This window comes from Hippopotamus amphibius, chromosome 8 (assembly GCF_030028045.1).
Source record: "Hippopotamus amphibius kiboko isolate mHipAmp2 chromosome 8, mHipAmp2.hap2, whole genome shotgun sequence".
Taxonomy (NCBI): Eukaryota; Metazoa; Chordata; class Mammalia; order Artiodactyla; family Hippopotamidae; genus Hippopotamus; species Hippopotamus amphibius.
Window position 1 is genome coordinate 21,503,947 of NC_080193.1, and position 14,971 is coordinate 21,518,917.

The following is a 14,971-nucleotide window of genomic DNA, read 5'->3' on the forward strand; positions in this document are numbered from 1 at the left end:
TTGGTGACTTATCAGCTAGGTGAGCGTCAGCAAGCAGCTTAACCCCTCTGTGCCTCAGTTTCCCCATCTGTAACGTGGGGCTCATGGCTGTGCCTCCCTGATGAGTTCATGCACGTACAGTGCAGACTGGGGGCTGTTATCCAGTATTACCACCATCATATCGTCATCCTCAGGAGAGGCAGTGGACACCCTGTAGCCAAACTGTCCAGACTGGAACCCTGTTTCTACTACTTACTTGCTATGTAAACTTGGGAAGTTGCTAAACTCCTGAGCCTCACTTTCCTCATCTGGAAAGTGGGGATAATTAAAGTTTCTGTCCTAGAAAGTTGCTATGAGGGCTAAATGAGCTAATGCACAGAAAGCACTCAGCACCTAATAAGCAGCTTCCAACACCATCATCATCGTCGTCCTCTGCCCGTATAAAGGACCATGCTGCTGTCTGCTTCATACCAAAAAGGCAAAGCAAAGACCAGAGAGCTTAAGACACTGGCCCAAGGTCACACAGGAGGCCAATGCCCAGGTGTACCATCTGGCACGGCATCTTGAGTGAGATGAGAACGCTATTCTTTGCTCACAAGGCTCACACATCCTGTCCATGACCATGGAGCAAACCATTATGAGCTCAAAAACTCGGCCAAGAGGAGGGCAATGCAGAAAGAGCCAGGAAATCCAGTTCTGGCTCGTGTTGGCACAAAGGTCTGGTGGGTTGAGCCGAGCTGCCTCAGTCCCACAGTGACCCCAGGTGGTGGCTTTCAGAAGGGCAGCCAGCACCTGGCAAAACACTGAAATCCCTCCAAAAAGTGCAAAACAAACTAAGCCAAGAAATGGAAGGAATACATAGCCAGAAAGGAGATTCTTGCCAATAAGTGAAGGTGACTCTCCCTGAGGCACCAAAATGTTAAACGTAGAGTTACCATAGGACCATGGCAATTCCATCCCCAGCAATTCCAGACCCAAAGAATTGAAAATAGGTGCTTGGACTTCCCTGGTGGTGCAGTGGTTAAGAATCCGCCTGCCAATGCATGGGTTCGAGCCCTGGTCTGGGAAGATCCCCCATGCTGTGGAGCAGCAAAGCCCGTGCGCCACAACTACTGAGCCTGTGCTCTAGAGCCCACAAGCCACAACTAATAAGCCAACGTGCCGTAACTACTGAAGCCTGTGCCTAGAGCCTGTGCTCTTCAACAAGAGAATCCACCGCAATGAGAAGCCCGCGCACTGCAACGAAGAGTAGCCCTCACGCGCCACAACTAGAGAAAGCCCACGCGCAGCAACTAAGACCCAATGTGGCCAAAAAAAAAAAAAAAAAGAAAGAAAGAAAAGAAAACAGGTGCTCAAACAAAAACATGAACACAAAAGTTTGTAGCAGCACTATTCACAATAGCCAAAAGATGGAGACAACCCAAACGTCCATTGGCTGATGAACGGATAAACAAATGTGGTCCATCCACCCGTACGGTGGACTATTACTCGGCAATAAGAGGAACGAAGGCCAGGCACAGGCTGCAACATAGATGAACCTTGAAAACTTGATGCTGAGTGAACGACGCCAGACACAAAAGGCTACATAGTGTTTGATCCCATTTATAGAAAATGTCCAGACAAATCCATAAAGACAGGAAGCAGATTAGTGGCTGGTGGGGCAGGAAAAATGGGAGTGACTGCGAATACATATGGGGTCTCCTTTTGGGGTCATGAAAATGTCTTGGGACTAGACAGAATGCGTGGCTGCACAATGCTGTGACTGTACTAAATGCCGTCGAGTTGTTCACCTTAAAATGAGTCATTCTATGTTTTGTGTATTTTAGTTAAAAAAGAAAAATGCCAAGTGGAATTAAAAGAAAAAATCTATCGAGGGCTGCTCCGAACCACGTAGCTTTTGGGTGTGGTCACAAATGTGTGCACATGGCCTGTAGCTTCAGTCTGGTCCCAAAGCCAGGCCCAGGGGTTCCCAGCACTCCCCTGGCCTTGGCAATGCCTGCCTGACTCCAACCAGGGCCCGGCCTCCCTGAGCACTGAGCCACCATCCTGGAAACCCACTTACTGCCCCCAGGTCTGGGACAGCTGGCCGAGCCTCCCTGACCAGTCCAGCTGCTGGACCATCCTCAGGTCCCCCCAGGTGAGCAACAGCCCCGAGGCCGCTTGGAATCGATGCTGCCCTCCCCCTGCACGGCTTTCAAAACCTGCTCACCCAGCCCTGAACTGGCTTCCAGGAAGCGTCTCTCACCAGCCTTCCCTCTACTGCCCATGGTGGCCAGAGGGGGTCTGCGGAGCCCATGCACCCTCACCTGGAGGGCACTGGGTGTGACCCCCGCTTCCCCCAGGGTCAAGACAGGTGTCACATCGACTCAATCCACAGTTTTTAAGGGGCTCCTACTCTGCCAGCGTTGCAAGGAACACAGCAGGGCACAGGAGACAAGAACTCTGCTTTGACACTGCAGTTGTGAGACGACCACGTCACAAAGCAAGATACATATTAATTCAAATGGTGACACCACCAAGCGGAGGGACGGGCTATAGCAGGGGTGGCCCTTTTCCAGTAATGGCCCAGAGAGTAAATATCTTAGGCTTTGCTGGCCACGTGGTCTCTGTTGTGACCACCCAACTCTGTGGTTGTATCATAAAAGCAGCCACAGACGATGCGTAAACAAATGGACATGGCTGTGTGCCAATAAAACTTTATTTCCTAAAACAGGCATCAAGCCAGATCTGGCTGGATTTGCTGACCCCCAGGGAAGAAGATGGCTGGGGATGAGGACTTCCATAAAGGCTGGGGGAGCCCTTCCGTAGAGGGGACATATGAGCAGACACCTGAAGATGCCAGGGAGGGTGGCATGAGAAGAGCTGGGAAAAGGCAGATTATCAACTAATTTTCTACCAATTTTATTAAAAATAAAATTATACAATTAATATTATTAATCCTTATATTAACTTTTCTTTGGTTTCAACAGTGACAGTAAGGATTTCTTTTCACCACACGACCCCATTCCCTCCTCACAACCCTAAGAGGTGGTGTCGTGCCTGTGCCCATTTTACAGACAAGCAAACCGAGGCTCAGAGAGGTGAATGTTCCAAGGCAGAGCGAGAAGGCCTAGCTCATTCAGATTCCAGAGCCAGGGTCGGAGTCACAGTGATATTTTACCCCACATTACAGATGAGGAAAGTGAGGCACAGAGAAGTAACTGCCCACCCCACATGGCTGGAGAGCCTGGCTGTAAATGCTGACCTCCCACCCACTGTTCCTGTGTCGTCCAGTCCAGTAGCCACGTGTGGCTCCTCAAGTGTAAATTTGATTTTAATTCAAATTAAACTAAATTAAAAATTCAGTTCCTCAGCTGCACTAGGCATATTTCAAGGGCTCAACAGTCACATAAGGGTAGTGGCTATCATTTTGGACAGTGCAGATCTAGAACATTTCCAACACTGCAGAAAGCTCTGTCGGACAGCACCACACAAAATAGCTCTCTTGTCCAATAAACGTAAAGGGCATAAAAAAAAATGAGCCAGCACGATGTGGGCAGTGCTCAGCACATGTTCACAACTGCTGTTACTACTGGCCTTATCTTCTCAGTGGCAACTGCTGCTGAATCGGGAGCTGAGGGCCGCCGTTCCCCCACCTGCCCGCACCTGCTTCTTCTTCAGCTTGGAGATCTGCTGCTCCACCATGGTAATCTCTCGGTCCACTCGGTCCATGTTCTGGATCAGCTCCTCCTTGGAGAGCCGTGGAGGTACCAGCTCCAGCTCAGGATCAGCGTGCGGGGGGCTGGGAGGAGACACCGGCTCCAGCTTGCCTGTCAGGCTGCGATCCTGCAGTAGAGGAAAAACAGGCATGGGATCAGCACAGGGGGCACCGCCACCCCCCAATACACGGCAAGTTTCCAGCCATGACTTCAGGCACCAGCACACTGGCCATCTGCTGTGCCAGCCCCCACATCCCAGGCACAAGGTTGCTCACTGATCCTACCTCCCTGGTTTTGCCCTCACTGGTCCTCCCGCCGGGTATTCCCTCCGCAGCCTTCTCCAAAGCTCAGATCCTTTCTAACCTCCTACATGCAAGTTGTCCCAATTGCCCCTCAAGTCGTGAAGCCTCCCTTTTCCCTTTCCCCATAACACACCTCTCCCTTACCCACTTACCCCATCTCTGTCCTCCCACCAGACCAAACTCCTCGAGAACGGGCACCAAGACCCACAACCTTCAAATACCCAAGGCCTGGCCACAGGTGACCCTCCATGAACACTTAATTCAGATGCTCAGATGCTCAGTCTGAACCAGCAAGTTACAGAGTATCATACATGGTGCAAACCCGATTTTATAGAAGAAATACACAAACACACAGGAAAACTATGAAAATGGGCTACAGAAATGTCACAAGTAATTATTGAGGACTTCCCTGGTGGCGCAGTGGTTAAGAATTTGCTTGCTGATGCAGGGGACACAGGTTTGATCCCTGTTCCAGGAAGATCCCACATGCCGCGAGCAGCTAAGCCCATGCATCACAACTACTGAGCCTGCGCTCTAGAGCCCGTGAGCCACAACTAATAAGCCAATGTGCCACAACTACTGAAGCCCACATGCCTAGAGCCCACACTCTGCAACAAGAGAAGCCACCGCAATGAGAAACCCGTGCACCACAACCAAGAATAGCCCCTGCTCGCCACAACTAGAGAAAGCCCGTGCGCAGCAACAAAGACCCAATGCAGGCAAAAATTAAATAAATAAATAAATAAATAAATAATAAAATAAACCTTTTTTTTTTTAAAGTGGTTATCAGGGCAGTGGGGGGAGAAGGGAGATATTTTCACTTTCTTCTTTTTTAATTTACCAGTGTTTTTCTGCTTTTCCTTTACTGAGTAACGAAGTGGGTTGGGTTTTTTTGTTTTTGTTTTTGCTGCACCACGAGGCATGTGCAATCTTAGTTCCCTGACCAGGGATTGAACCTGCACCCCTGCATTGGAAACAAGGAGTCAACCACTGGATCACCAGGGAAGTCCCCCTGAAGTTGTTTTTAAAAACATATTAAACAAACAAAGAATCCTTCATTGGGCTATTTGGCGACACCTCCGTTCCACCAATGAAAGTTTATCGAACACCCAGGCTGTGCTGGGAGCACACTGGGGAGGAAGTAAAGTAAAACTCAGCCCTTGCCCTCAGAGCACGCACCTGTGCGGCCCCGGGTTCAAATCCCCACCCACTCTGCTGCCTCCTAGCACCATCCTGACCGTACGCAGATCAGGTGATGGCTCCTGCCTCGGCTTCCTCATCTGTGCAATGGGACAATTCCCCTCTCCTGGCTGCTGTGAGGCTTGAATGAGTTAATATGTCAGAGGCTGGCACAGTGTCAGTTCCCCACAGGCACTGGCTGGGATTGTCCTGCCCCAAAGCCCGGCCCCCGCCCTGTGCCACCCTCAAGGCCGAGCTGGCAGCTGCTGGCAGAGGAGGCCCCAGGAGGAGCTCCAGGCCGCTGCCTCCCCACCCCCACGGCAGCTGCAGCCCGAGGACAGAGGACACATTATTCCCGGGGACAACTGCAGCCCCAGGGCTGCCAAGCGCCGCACCCCCGCTGCTCGAGTTGAGCAGAGGCTGTGCTATTGTAAGTCCACTCCTCCGGGCCTCGGGGTCTCGGTCCTACACACACCACCCCCCACCAGAGCCTACAGAGCCCAAGGGTCTGGTGTTCACCCTGGCCTCATCGTTTCCATCTGAGACATAGGGAGAGCTGGGGTTGAGACTCCCAGGCCCTCCACACACCCAGAACCCTTGGGGCAAAGGCAGAATAAGGCCTGAAGCCCTTCAACAGCCCTGAGGTGGCCCTGACACGGCTCTGAGGTGGCCCTCCACTCTTCTCAGGGACACCCAGGAAACTGAACCAGGCCCCGCCCCAGTCCTCAGCACACCGCACCCCCCGGCCCCGGCTGCGGCTCTCCCGGGGGGCTGCCACTGCATCCCCATCGCACGGATGAGGGGACGGAGAACCCGCAGGCACAGGCCTGGTGCGGCTCTAAGCCAGCGGTCGGCACACCTTCTGTAAAGGGCCGGGTGGCAAAACACTTCAGTCTCCGCAGGTCAGACCATCTCTGTCCCAACTACTTACTCACCACTGTAGCGGGAGAGCAGCCGCAGACAGGACACAAAGGGATGGGCGTGGCTGGGTGCCAATAAAACTTTATTTATGAACCCAAGCTGAGGGCCAGGTTTGGAGCTTGCTGAGTTTGTCAACCTGTGCTCTTCACTCACATGATTATTGCAGGCTACCCCGGAAGTGGGTGGAAATATGGTTTTCCCCATTTTCCAGATGAGGAAACTAAGATCCAGCGAGGTTCAGTGATGTGCCCGAGGTCACCAGCCACAAAGCAGTGGAGCCTTGGCTTGGAGGGCACAGGATGGGAGAGACCAAGCCTCAGTTAGAACTCTCCAGAAGCAGGCAGAGCATGTAACCAGGTTGCAGGGGCTCCCACAGCAGAAACGGGGTCCCCACTCATTCATCCCTCAGAACCACGTGACTGGCAGAAAAGCAAGAACAGGATTCCTTCCAGGGTCCAGGACCCCCTGAAATGAGAGGCAAACTGTGCATGGAAGAAAAATCCCCTAATAAAAGTACTTGGGAAAAAAAAAGGATAAAAAGAAAAATCCCCTACAGAAATACTCAGGAGTGTGTGTGTGTGTGTGTGTGTGTGTGTGTGTGTGTGTGTTTGTGTGTGTTTGGCCCTAACTGCTCCCCAGGAGGAAGGCCGAGCTGGTGGACACAGGGGCTGCAGGCACCTGACTCCACAAACGCCAAACCAGAAGCAGCTCGCGGGCCCTGGCATCTCCGGGGCTTGGCATCTGCCGCGCCCTCTGCAGACTCCCCCTTTGCGCCACCTGAAATCAGATCCACCATTGATGCCCCCTCCCCCAACCCTTAACTGAGACCCACCCCTTCCCTCTGTGCTCCACCTACAGCCTCAATCATTTATCTCTCTGGGTTCTTGAGACAAAAGGTTTTGTCGACGTGGTTCCCAGAGCCCAGTCCTATTACCTGCTGTAGGAAACGTCTCTCCCACCCACCCTCTGATCTTCCATCAGGACCAAGAAGGGAGGGAGAGAAGCAGAGCAAGAACGAGGGCTGTGGACAGAAGGCTTTCGGGGCCAGGGCACCCTGAAACAGTTCATCCAATCTGGGGATGATTCTCAAAATGACATGAGTAAAAAGAAGGTTTCTATCCCCAAAGCTGACAGAGGCAGCGCAGGGATTAGATAAAGCCGTTGGCAACCGCTAGGAACTGTTGGAAAATTGCCGGACACTTTTTCTTAAATTCTTGATGGGGAAAATCCACCTTCTTCAATGGCTTCTTCCTTAAGATTTGGGCTTAGCTTTCATTTTCAGCAAAACCACAAAGGCAGGTCCATCAATTGACAAACAAATGAAGTGTAGTCTCTCCATACAATGGAATATGATTCAGCCATAAAAAAGGAGTGATATACAGATGTATGGTACAACACAGATGAACCTTAAGAACGCGATGCTGTGTGAGAGAAGCCAGACATAAGAGGCCCCATATCGTGTGATCCCATTGATATGAAGTGTTCAGAACAGGCAAATTCGTAGAGACAGAAAGCAGATGGGTGGTTGCCAGGGGCTGGGAAGGAAGAAGTGACTGCTGGCAGCTAACAGGTTTTCTTTTGGGGGTGATGAAAGTGTTCTAGAGCTAGACAGAGGTGGTGCCCAACACCGTGAATGTACTAAATGCCACTGAACTGTTCACTTCAACATGGTTAATTTCATGTTATGTGAATTTCACAGTATGTGAATTTCACCTCAAGCTGAATGGAAGATGCACCTGGGGGGAGGGCAAAGAGTGCTTTCTGCAGTGCTGAGTTTTCCAGGAATAGGACCGAGGGAGCCTGGCTATTGGGCCTGCAGATGGTTCTTCTGATGCCTGCTGGCCTTCATTTCAGCCCAAACCTGCAGGAGGAAAACAACAATCCAATACACTCACTAGCTAGGTAGCAGTTGGCACCACTTTCCTCCATCGGATGCCCTTGGTGTAAAAATTCAGGCCAATGTGGAACAGAAAAACTCATTATGTAAAATTACGGACACAGAGGCAGCAAGAGCCTTGGGAGCTGGAGAGGAACCCCCTGGGGTTCTCCCTGTTTCAGGCCCAGGAAAGGGCAGGGCCAGCCTCAGATACCCACAGTCCACTCCCGCAGTCACAATCATGGGTACAGGACAGGCACAGGCCTCACTCAAATGCAGGGAGATAAACAGCTTTGGTCTGGAAATGTGGAGACAGAGGGAAAGTTCTTTTTGTTGGCGTTGAATGTGGGAAGAGGAAGGCCCGGAATCTCAAACTGCCTTCTTGTTAACACACCAAGACCACGTGCAAGATGGCAGAGCCAAGAAATGGACAGAGACAGGGACCTGGTGGCATGTCACCTGGATCAAGCTGTGCCTGAAGTCAGCAACCGCTGACTTTCAGTTACATGAGCCAGGACTCCTCCCTAAGCCAGTTTGACATGGATTTTCTGGTCCCTTTCAGCCCTCCCCCCCAATAGACAAAGAGACTTTCAGAAATGGTGCTGTTTGTAATGATTCTAAAGTCCCCAGAACAAAGTTTGGTGAATTCCAAAGGAAGCCTCTGATGCCACAGGACTCCAGAGGCTCAAGGCCAGGGAAGCATCATAAAACAGAATGTTTTCATGTGAAACAGGAACACAGCCAGGGCTGGGGGCAGCGGGGGTGGGGGGTGGGGGGCGCGCAGTGCTGTTAAAAGAAAAAAAATGAAAAAAAAAAAAACCCCATCAAATTCCTGTCTCACGCATCCAGCTGAATTCCACACAGCAGACGCAAAAAACATCTGAACTCCTTCAGAGTTGTATTTCTCCCCTGGCTTCTTCCCTTGCCCAAAATGTGCTCATACTTTCCAAATGCTCTTAACAGCCTGGAGCAATTACAGTAGTTGGTCCAGCCAGGCCCCGACACTGGGCCCATCACTCCCCTGCGCCCATGGGGTCCAGGAAGAGAAGAGACAGACACACAGAGACAGAGATAGAAACAGAGACAGACACAGACACACACCCCCCCGCCCCCAGCCAGAGACATAGGGACAGAGAGACAGAAACATACAGAGACAGAAGCAGAGGCTGAGAAAGACTTGCAGAGGGGGAGGGAGCAACCCAGGGAGCCCCAAGAAAGAGAGGGACAAGCAGAAGGACTCACAGAGGCACTGTCAGGCCTGGAGACCCTCAGAAGGACCCACAGCCGTGAGGGCTTGCAGCCCGGTTCTGAAGAGCCGCACAGCAGGCAGCAAAGGCCCGACAGGGCTGGCCAGAGACTCTGGCCAGCCCGTTCTCTGGGCAGAACCACATGAGCACATGGGCATGGCCCACTGGGGGGCTCCAGTCTCTTGTGGGGGACATCAAGCCTCCCTAGTGTAGCCCTGTGCCCCTCTTCACACTCCTCGACCACCCAAGACCCCCTTCGGGGAACAGCTTTTCCAACGGCAACATCCCTCCCAGGAGGCTGAGCAGTCACAGAATCGAGAAGGAGGAGGCTAACGAGGGGATGGCAGGATTGCAGGCACAGGGGACCAGAAGGGAGGCCCAAGGCAGGACAGCCTGGTGGGCAGGGCAGGGCCACAGACCTGGGCTTCCTGGGCTTCAGTGCCACTGCGCACTACCCTGTGACCGTGGGCAAGTGGCTCTCTCAGCCTGGAGCCCAGTCTATAAAAGGCGATGGCAGACGGGGCTTTGTCAGGCTGGGAAGGCACAATGGGATGACACTCGCGCTTGGCACAGCAGCCAGCACACAGTCAGGGACCCCGTGTTAGATTGTCATCACCATCAGCACCACCCTGGGAACCCCCTCTCCTACCAGCCCCCTGACAAGAACCTGCCTCAGCCTGAAATCCCACCAATCTGGTGTCAGGCAGAGAAGAGGATCCAACAGGCCCGAGTGGACCACTTCCCTCCCCTGGCCTGGCTCCCAGGCCCCACCCACCCCCACTGGTGCTGCAGTAAGATGAGCACTGACCTCACCCAGCAGCTGGGAGGCCATTAATGAGCTAATGTGTGTCCTCGTGGTCATGAAGAAGCATAAAGGCACTGCTCAGCACATGCCGAAAGGACACGCATCACGCAGCCAGCCAAGGACGAGCATGTCACCCAGCCACAGTCCCTGCCCCACCCTAGGCAGTGGCAGTGAAACGACAGCCTCTGAGGCAGCTGGGGGACCCCGGGGGACAGAAGCATCTGGGCCACTGGCTGCGATTCCTCCATTAGATAGAGACTAAACAAGCTTCTAGCCTGGACAGTCCTGAGGCTCACTTGAAACAGCAGAAAAACCTCTCACAGCAGCAAACTATGGGCGCTTAATCTATGCACATTCTGCCCCCTCCATCTCAGCTCGACTTTCTGTTTAAAGAAGAGTGAAATGCAGGAGCCCTCCAGGGCTCTGTGGTCCTCATGGGCTGGACACATTCAGGGTGGGAGGGAAGCTGTCCCTCTCCCGCCAGGAAACGGCCCACAGAGCCAAGCTCGTCCCTGGACCCTCCTCTCGCTGCCCAGCCTCTGCACGCCCTGTGCTTGGTCCATCCTCTCAGCCTTGGCCCAGGCTGTCCCCCCAGCCCGGGACACCCACTCCTTCCCTTGCTCCCCACCCAATCGCCGCAGAACCCAGACCCTCAGAGGAGCTCCCAGCTGGGGTCAGGCCTTACCTTGGACAGGTCTTCGGAGCCCCCGGGCTGGCCAGCGGCCAGCAGGGGCGAGGGCCGTAGCAGGGGGTCAGGCAGCAGCTCCAGGCGAGGGCGCTTGCTCTCCAGGAAATCCATCTCCGACTTACCCAGCTCGGGCAGGTATGAGTGGGACTCGGGTCGTAGGTGAAGCTCCTGGGACCTGAGGGGGACAAGGGCACACGGCATCACATCTGCTGCCCGTCTGGTGGGAGGGGTGCTCACCTGTTCAAGGTCACACAGCGAGGCAGGACTCAAACACAGCTTTGTCTTCCTTCACGTCAGCATTCACTGACCACATTTATAGCACGCGAATGTACTGGCGATTCCCGGCGCCCTCACTGAGTGTGGCCCCTGGACTGGAAGCAAGAGCCCCTCTTGGGTCTGGTTACACATTCAGAATCTTGAGTCCCACCCCAGCCCTACGGAATCTGACTGTGCACTGAAACAAGATCCCCAGGTGATTTACAGGGAAGGTCTGAAAACGACTGTGTGTCTAACACAGCCGATACCACATGTAACGCTATCTGCACATCACTCACCCACAGCAGACATCATTAGCCGATCACAGCACTCTGGCTGCTCAACCTGGCCTTGCCTCCTTCTCAAGTCAGCCCAGCAGCCTTTTTGCAGAGACAGGAGGTGTCCAGCCTAATCACTCCTATCTAACTCTCCTTGACCCTCCTCCCCAGTTTACAGCGAAGGAAACTGGCCCAGAGAGGACATGGCCTTGCCTGAGCACATACAGCAGAGCCAGGACTCCTAGCCTCCATCTCCAGCTACTGCTCTTTACCAGACAGCCCAAATACTGCCCCTGCTGAAATGCTTTTCAAGTCGATGCTTTTTTCCCCAAAAAACTTAGAATAGAATCCAAACACATTCCCCCCACCCTCAGGCCCTGCCTGGTCTGGCCCTTGTTCACCTTGCCCACTGCATTCCTGCCTCAGGGCCTTTGCACTGGCTAGGCTGGAACATTCCCACACCAGCTTCTTCCATGCTGCCTCTTCCCCTCCCTGTCTCAGTGCATAGAGCATCTCCTCCTAACAGCAGTCTCCCTGCGCGCCAGACATCCCCCATCTCACCACCTGTTTTCTTTTTCTTCGCAGCCATCATCATTTGCTTGCTGGTTCATGCATGTTTGGTGGCTACATCCCCTGCCCAAGAATGTCTGCTCCACGAGGGCAGGGACATTCATCTGTCTAGTGCCTGGCGTACAGCAGGTGCTCAATCAGTGCATGTAGGCTGAATGAATGTTACTGACTGCAACATGGGCTGGGGCTGTGCTGCTGTGCTCTCCTCCCTGGGGGGCCCCTCCCTCGCCAAAGCCAGGTCACAAGATGCCCCTTCTGCCCACCTGAGAAGCAACAGCTTCACAATTATGACGCCTGGCAGGAAGCGTGTGGTTTCTTCATTTCAACATGAAAAGGCACCGTAACAGATTAATGTCCCCCCAGAATTCATGTCAACTCGGAACCTCAAAATGTGACCTTATTTGGAGCTGGGGTCTTTGCAGATGTAATTAACTGAGATGAGGTCATACTGGATTAAGTTGGGCCCTAACCTCAATGACGGGTGTCCTTCCAAGAAGAGCTGAGGACACAGACACGCGGGGGGCAGAGAGGCTGACACAGCCACAGGCCAAGGAACACGTCGGGCCTCCAAAAGCTGGAAGAGGCCAGGAAGAGATCCTCTCCTAGAGCCTTCAGAGGGAGTGCAGCCCTGCTGGCATCTTGATTTCAGATGTCTGTCCCCCAGGAACTGGGAGAGAACACATTTCCACTGCTGTAAGCCACCCAGTTCATGGTACTGTTATAGCAGCCCCAGCAAACTAACGTGGGTGCCAGGACCACACCGACTCAGGCCTCCTCCTTCACTTCCAATGCTTCTACCCACTCAAGTCTGAGGGACTGCAGCCATGGCCCTAGGTGGTGGCCTCTCTGCGGTGGACCTGGGACACCTCCAGGGGGTTGCAACAGCACAAAGGGCCCAGGCCTGGCCTCTGGAATTCTGGTCCCGCCTAAGCCATCCCTCAACCTCGCAGCCTCGGCAAGGTGGCAAAGGAAGAGACGACGGGACAGGGCCTATGGGCCAGCCCAGCCTCAGTGGCCCCTGCTTCCCTCTAGAATCACTGCACATGGCCTGAAGGATCTGAGAGTGGAAGTTACATCCTGGCCCGCCAACACTCCAAACCCTCCCGTAGTTCCTTCACAGTTCACGCTCCTGGCCCCCGATCGCCTGCTCACCCCAGCCACCTGGCCTCCTTGCCTTTCTGAAACACTCTGAGCACATTCCCACCTCCGGGCCTTTGCACGTGCTGCTCCCTCCGTCCAGAATGTGTTCACCCCACCCTCTGAGTGGCTGGCTACTCAGCGGCCAAGCGTCTCTCCTGAGAGGCCTGTCCCGGCCACTCCAGTAAAATAGCAGCCCTGCCCCACCCTGTAGGTAACAGGACACCTGCCTCGTTCTGGAGTCATCTTGTGTGTTTGTTTCACCTCCCCTGCTAGACTGTGGGCTCCCTGCTAGCAGGGCTGTCTGTCTTGGTGCCTGCTGGGCACCCACAGCCCACAATAGGCCATGGCGTGTCACAAGCTCAGGACTCTCGGGAGTTCCCTGCTCGCCTAGCTATTAGGATTCCGGGCTTTCTTTCAGCGCCGTGGCCCAGGTTCAATCCCTGGTCGGGGAACTGAGATCCTGCAAGCCGCATGGTGTGTCCAAAAGGGAAAAAAAAAGCTCAGGACTCTCAGCAATTAGTGCTGTTACTGTCTCAGGCATCTTGGGGCCCTGCTCTGGCCTCGGCCCTCCCCTCACTGGGTCCCCACCTGCCACATGGCTTGTTCCCTCCCACCTGGATTTCAGGAAGGCAAGGCAGGCCCAGAGGGCTTCGTCTGCTAGCTGAGGGATGGAAGAAGACTCGCAGAAAGGGGCTGACAAAGGGAGGGAGAAAGGGGGCTTCCCATGTGCACCCAGCTATAGACACATCCCTCCCAAGCAGCAACCCAGCCCCGCTCCCCTACATCTCGGTGGTCACCCCCTCCTGCGTGGGCCACACAACCAGAGACCGCTGCAGGCTCACAGCGGGAAGTCTGAGGGCCATGTGGCTCTGCCCGGCTCACGCCCATCCCTGCTCCAGTCACGGCCACAGCAGGACCAGGGCACAGCCTGACACCCCCTCGTTTAACAATGACCCTGAGAGCCCCTCGCGAGCACAGGCCTCCACTTTCCCGTCTGAGCAATGGACACACAAGCCCCTCCTCACCTTTCATTCCCGGGCTGAAATTCGGACAGCAGGGAGGGCCTCCTCCGCTGGGGCTGGATGATGGAGCCGGGTGACAGGTGTGAGGTGTAGTCACGGGGGTGGTGCTGGTACTCGAGCAGCCCGACATCCTGCGGCAGAGGACACAGACCAGTGAGCGCCCACCCCACTGCAGCGCAGCCCACACAGCGAGGCAGGGCCACAGCCCCCTGCCCGGTGCTGCTCCGGCACCTGGGGGCCCTCCCACGTCCTCTCCCGGCCTTCAGACCCGGTCCGGCCAGAGGATACTCCTGGGGCCGATCGCCAAGGAGAAGCGACACGTTCAGCTAAAGGGGTGCCCGGTCCTGCCCTCTTTCCAGATGAGACGGCTGAGCCTGAGTGTTATCAGAGACAACCGGGAAAAGGCACAACCTGCACATCTGCCACGGGTGCCAGTGACACAGTGAGACAAGGGCATCCACACCAGGGGACAGTGGGTGACACGGCAGACGCTGACAGTCTCCAAGGCTGGAAGACCAGGTTCCAAAACAAAGTGCCAATGTGGGAGTCCCCCGTCTCGCGGAGGGAAAACCCACACACGTGTGTCACATAAGCAAGCACAGCTTAAAGTCAGAAGGACAAACTCCAGGCAAATCCCTCCTTCTTCAGTAACATGCCATCCATTACCCATTATCATCTGTGGAAAAGCTAAACACTAACAAATTAGATTTACCCCAGTTAGCAACTGCACCCTGATTTGAGACACGTTAAAATGTTTAAAAAAAAAAAAAGGATAGAATCAAGAAGTCTTCCAAAGGAGAAAACAGGACAGGCTTCCTACATGTACCAATCCAGATTGATTAGTTTTGTCTGCTGAGAACATTCAGTTATGCTACGGGGTGGCAATCAATTAGTGATGTCTGACACGAGTAAGGCTTGGTAAGGCGTGGGATTGTAGGTGATTTATTTTCTTCTTGGCACCTTTCTTAATTCTCCCAATTTTCCATAAAAATCTCGTCATTCTTTTGCTGT

General features: G+C 53.9%; 1 protein-coding gene across 23 annotated transcripts in view; it reads right to left on the reverse strand.

Moving 5' to 3' along the window:
- NCOR2 (nuclear receptor corepressor 2) overlaps positions 1–14,971 on the reverse strand; it is a 225,897-nt gene that overhangs the window by 131,920 nt on the left and 79,006 nt on the right. For all 23 annotated transcript variants that reach the window (XM_057746317.1, XM_057746319.1, XM_057746323.1 and 20 more), the window contains 3 exons: positions 13,964–14,091; positions 10,693–10,870; positions 3,625–3,804 (listed from right to left, as the gene is read on the reverse strand). In XM_057746317.1, the coding sequence (XP_057602300.1) occupies positions 3,625–3,804; positions 10,693–10,870; positions 13,964–14,091 (486 nt within the window). The remainder of the gene's footprint in view (positions 1–3,624; positions 3,805–10,692; positions 10,871–13,963; positions 14,092–14,971) is intronic.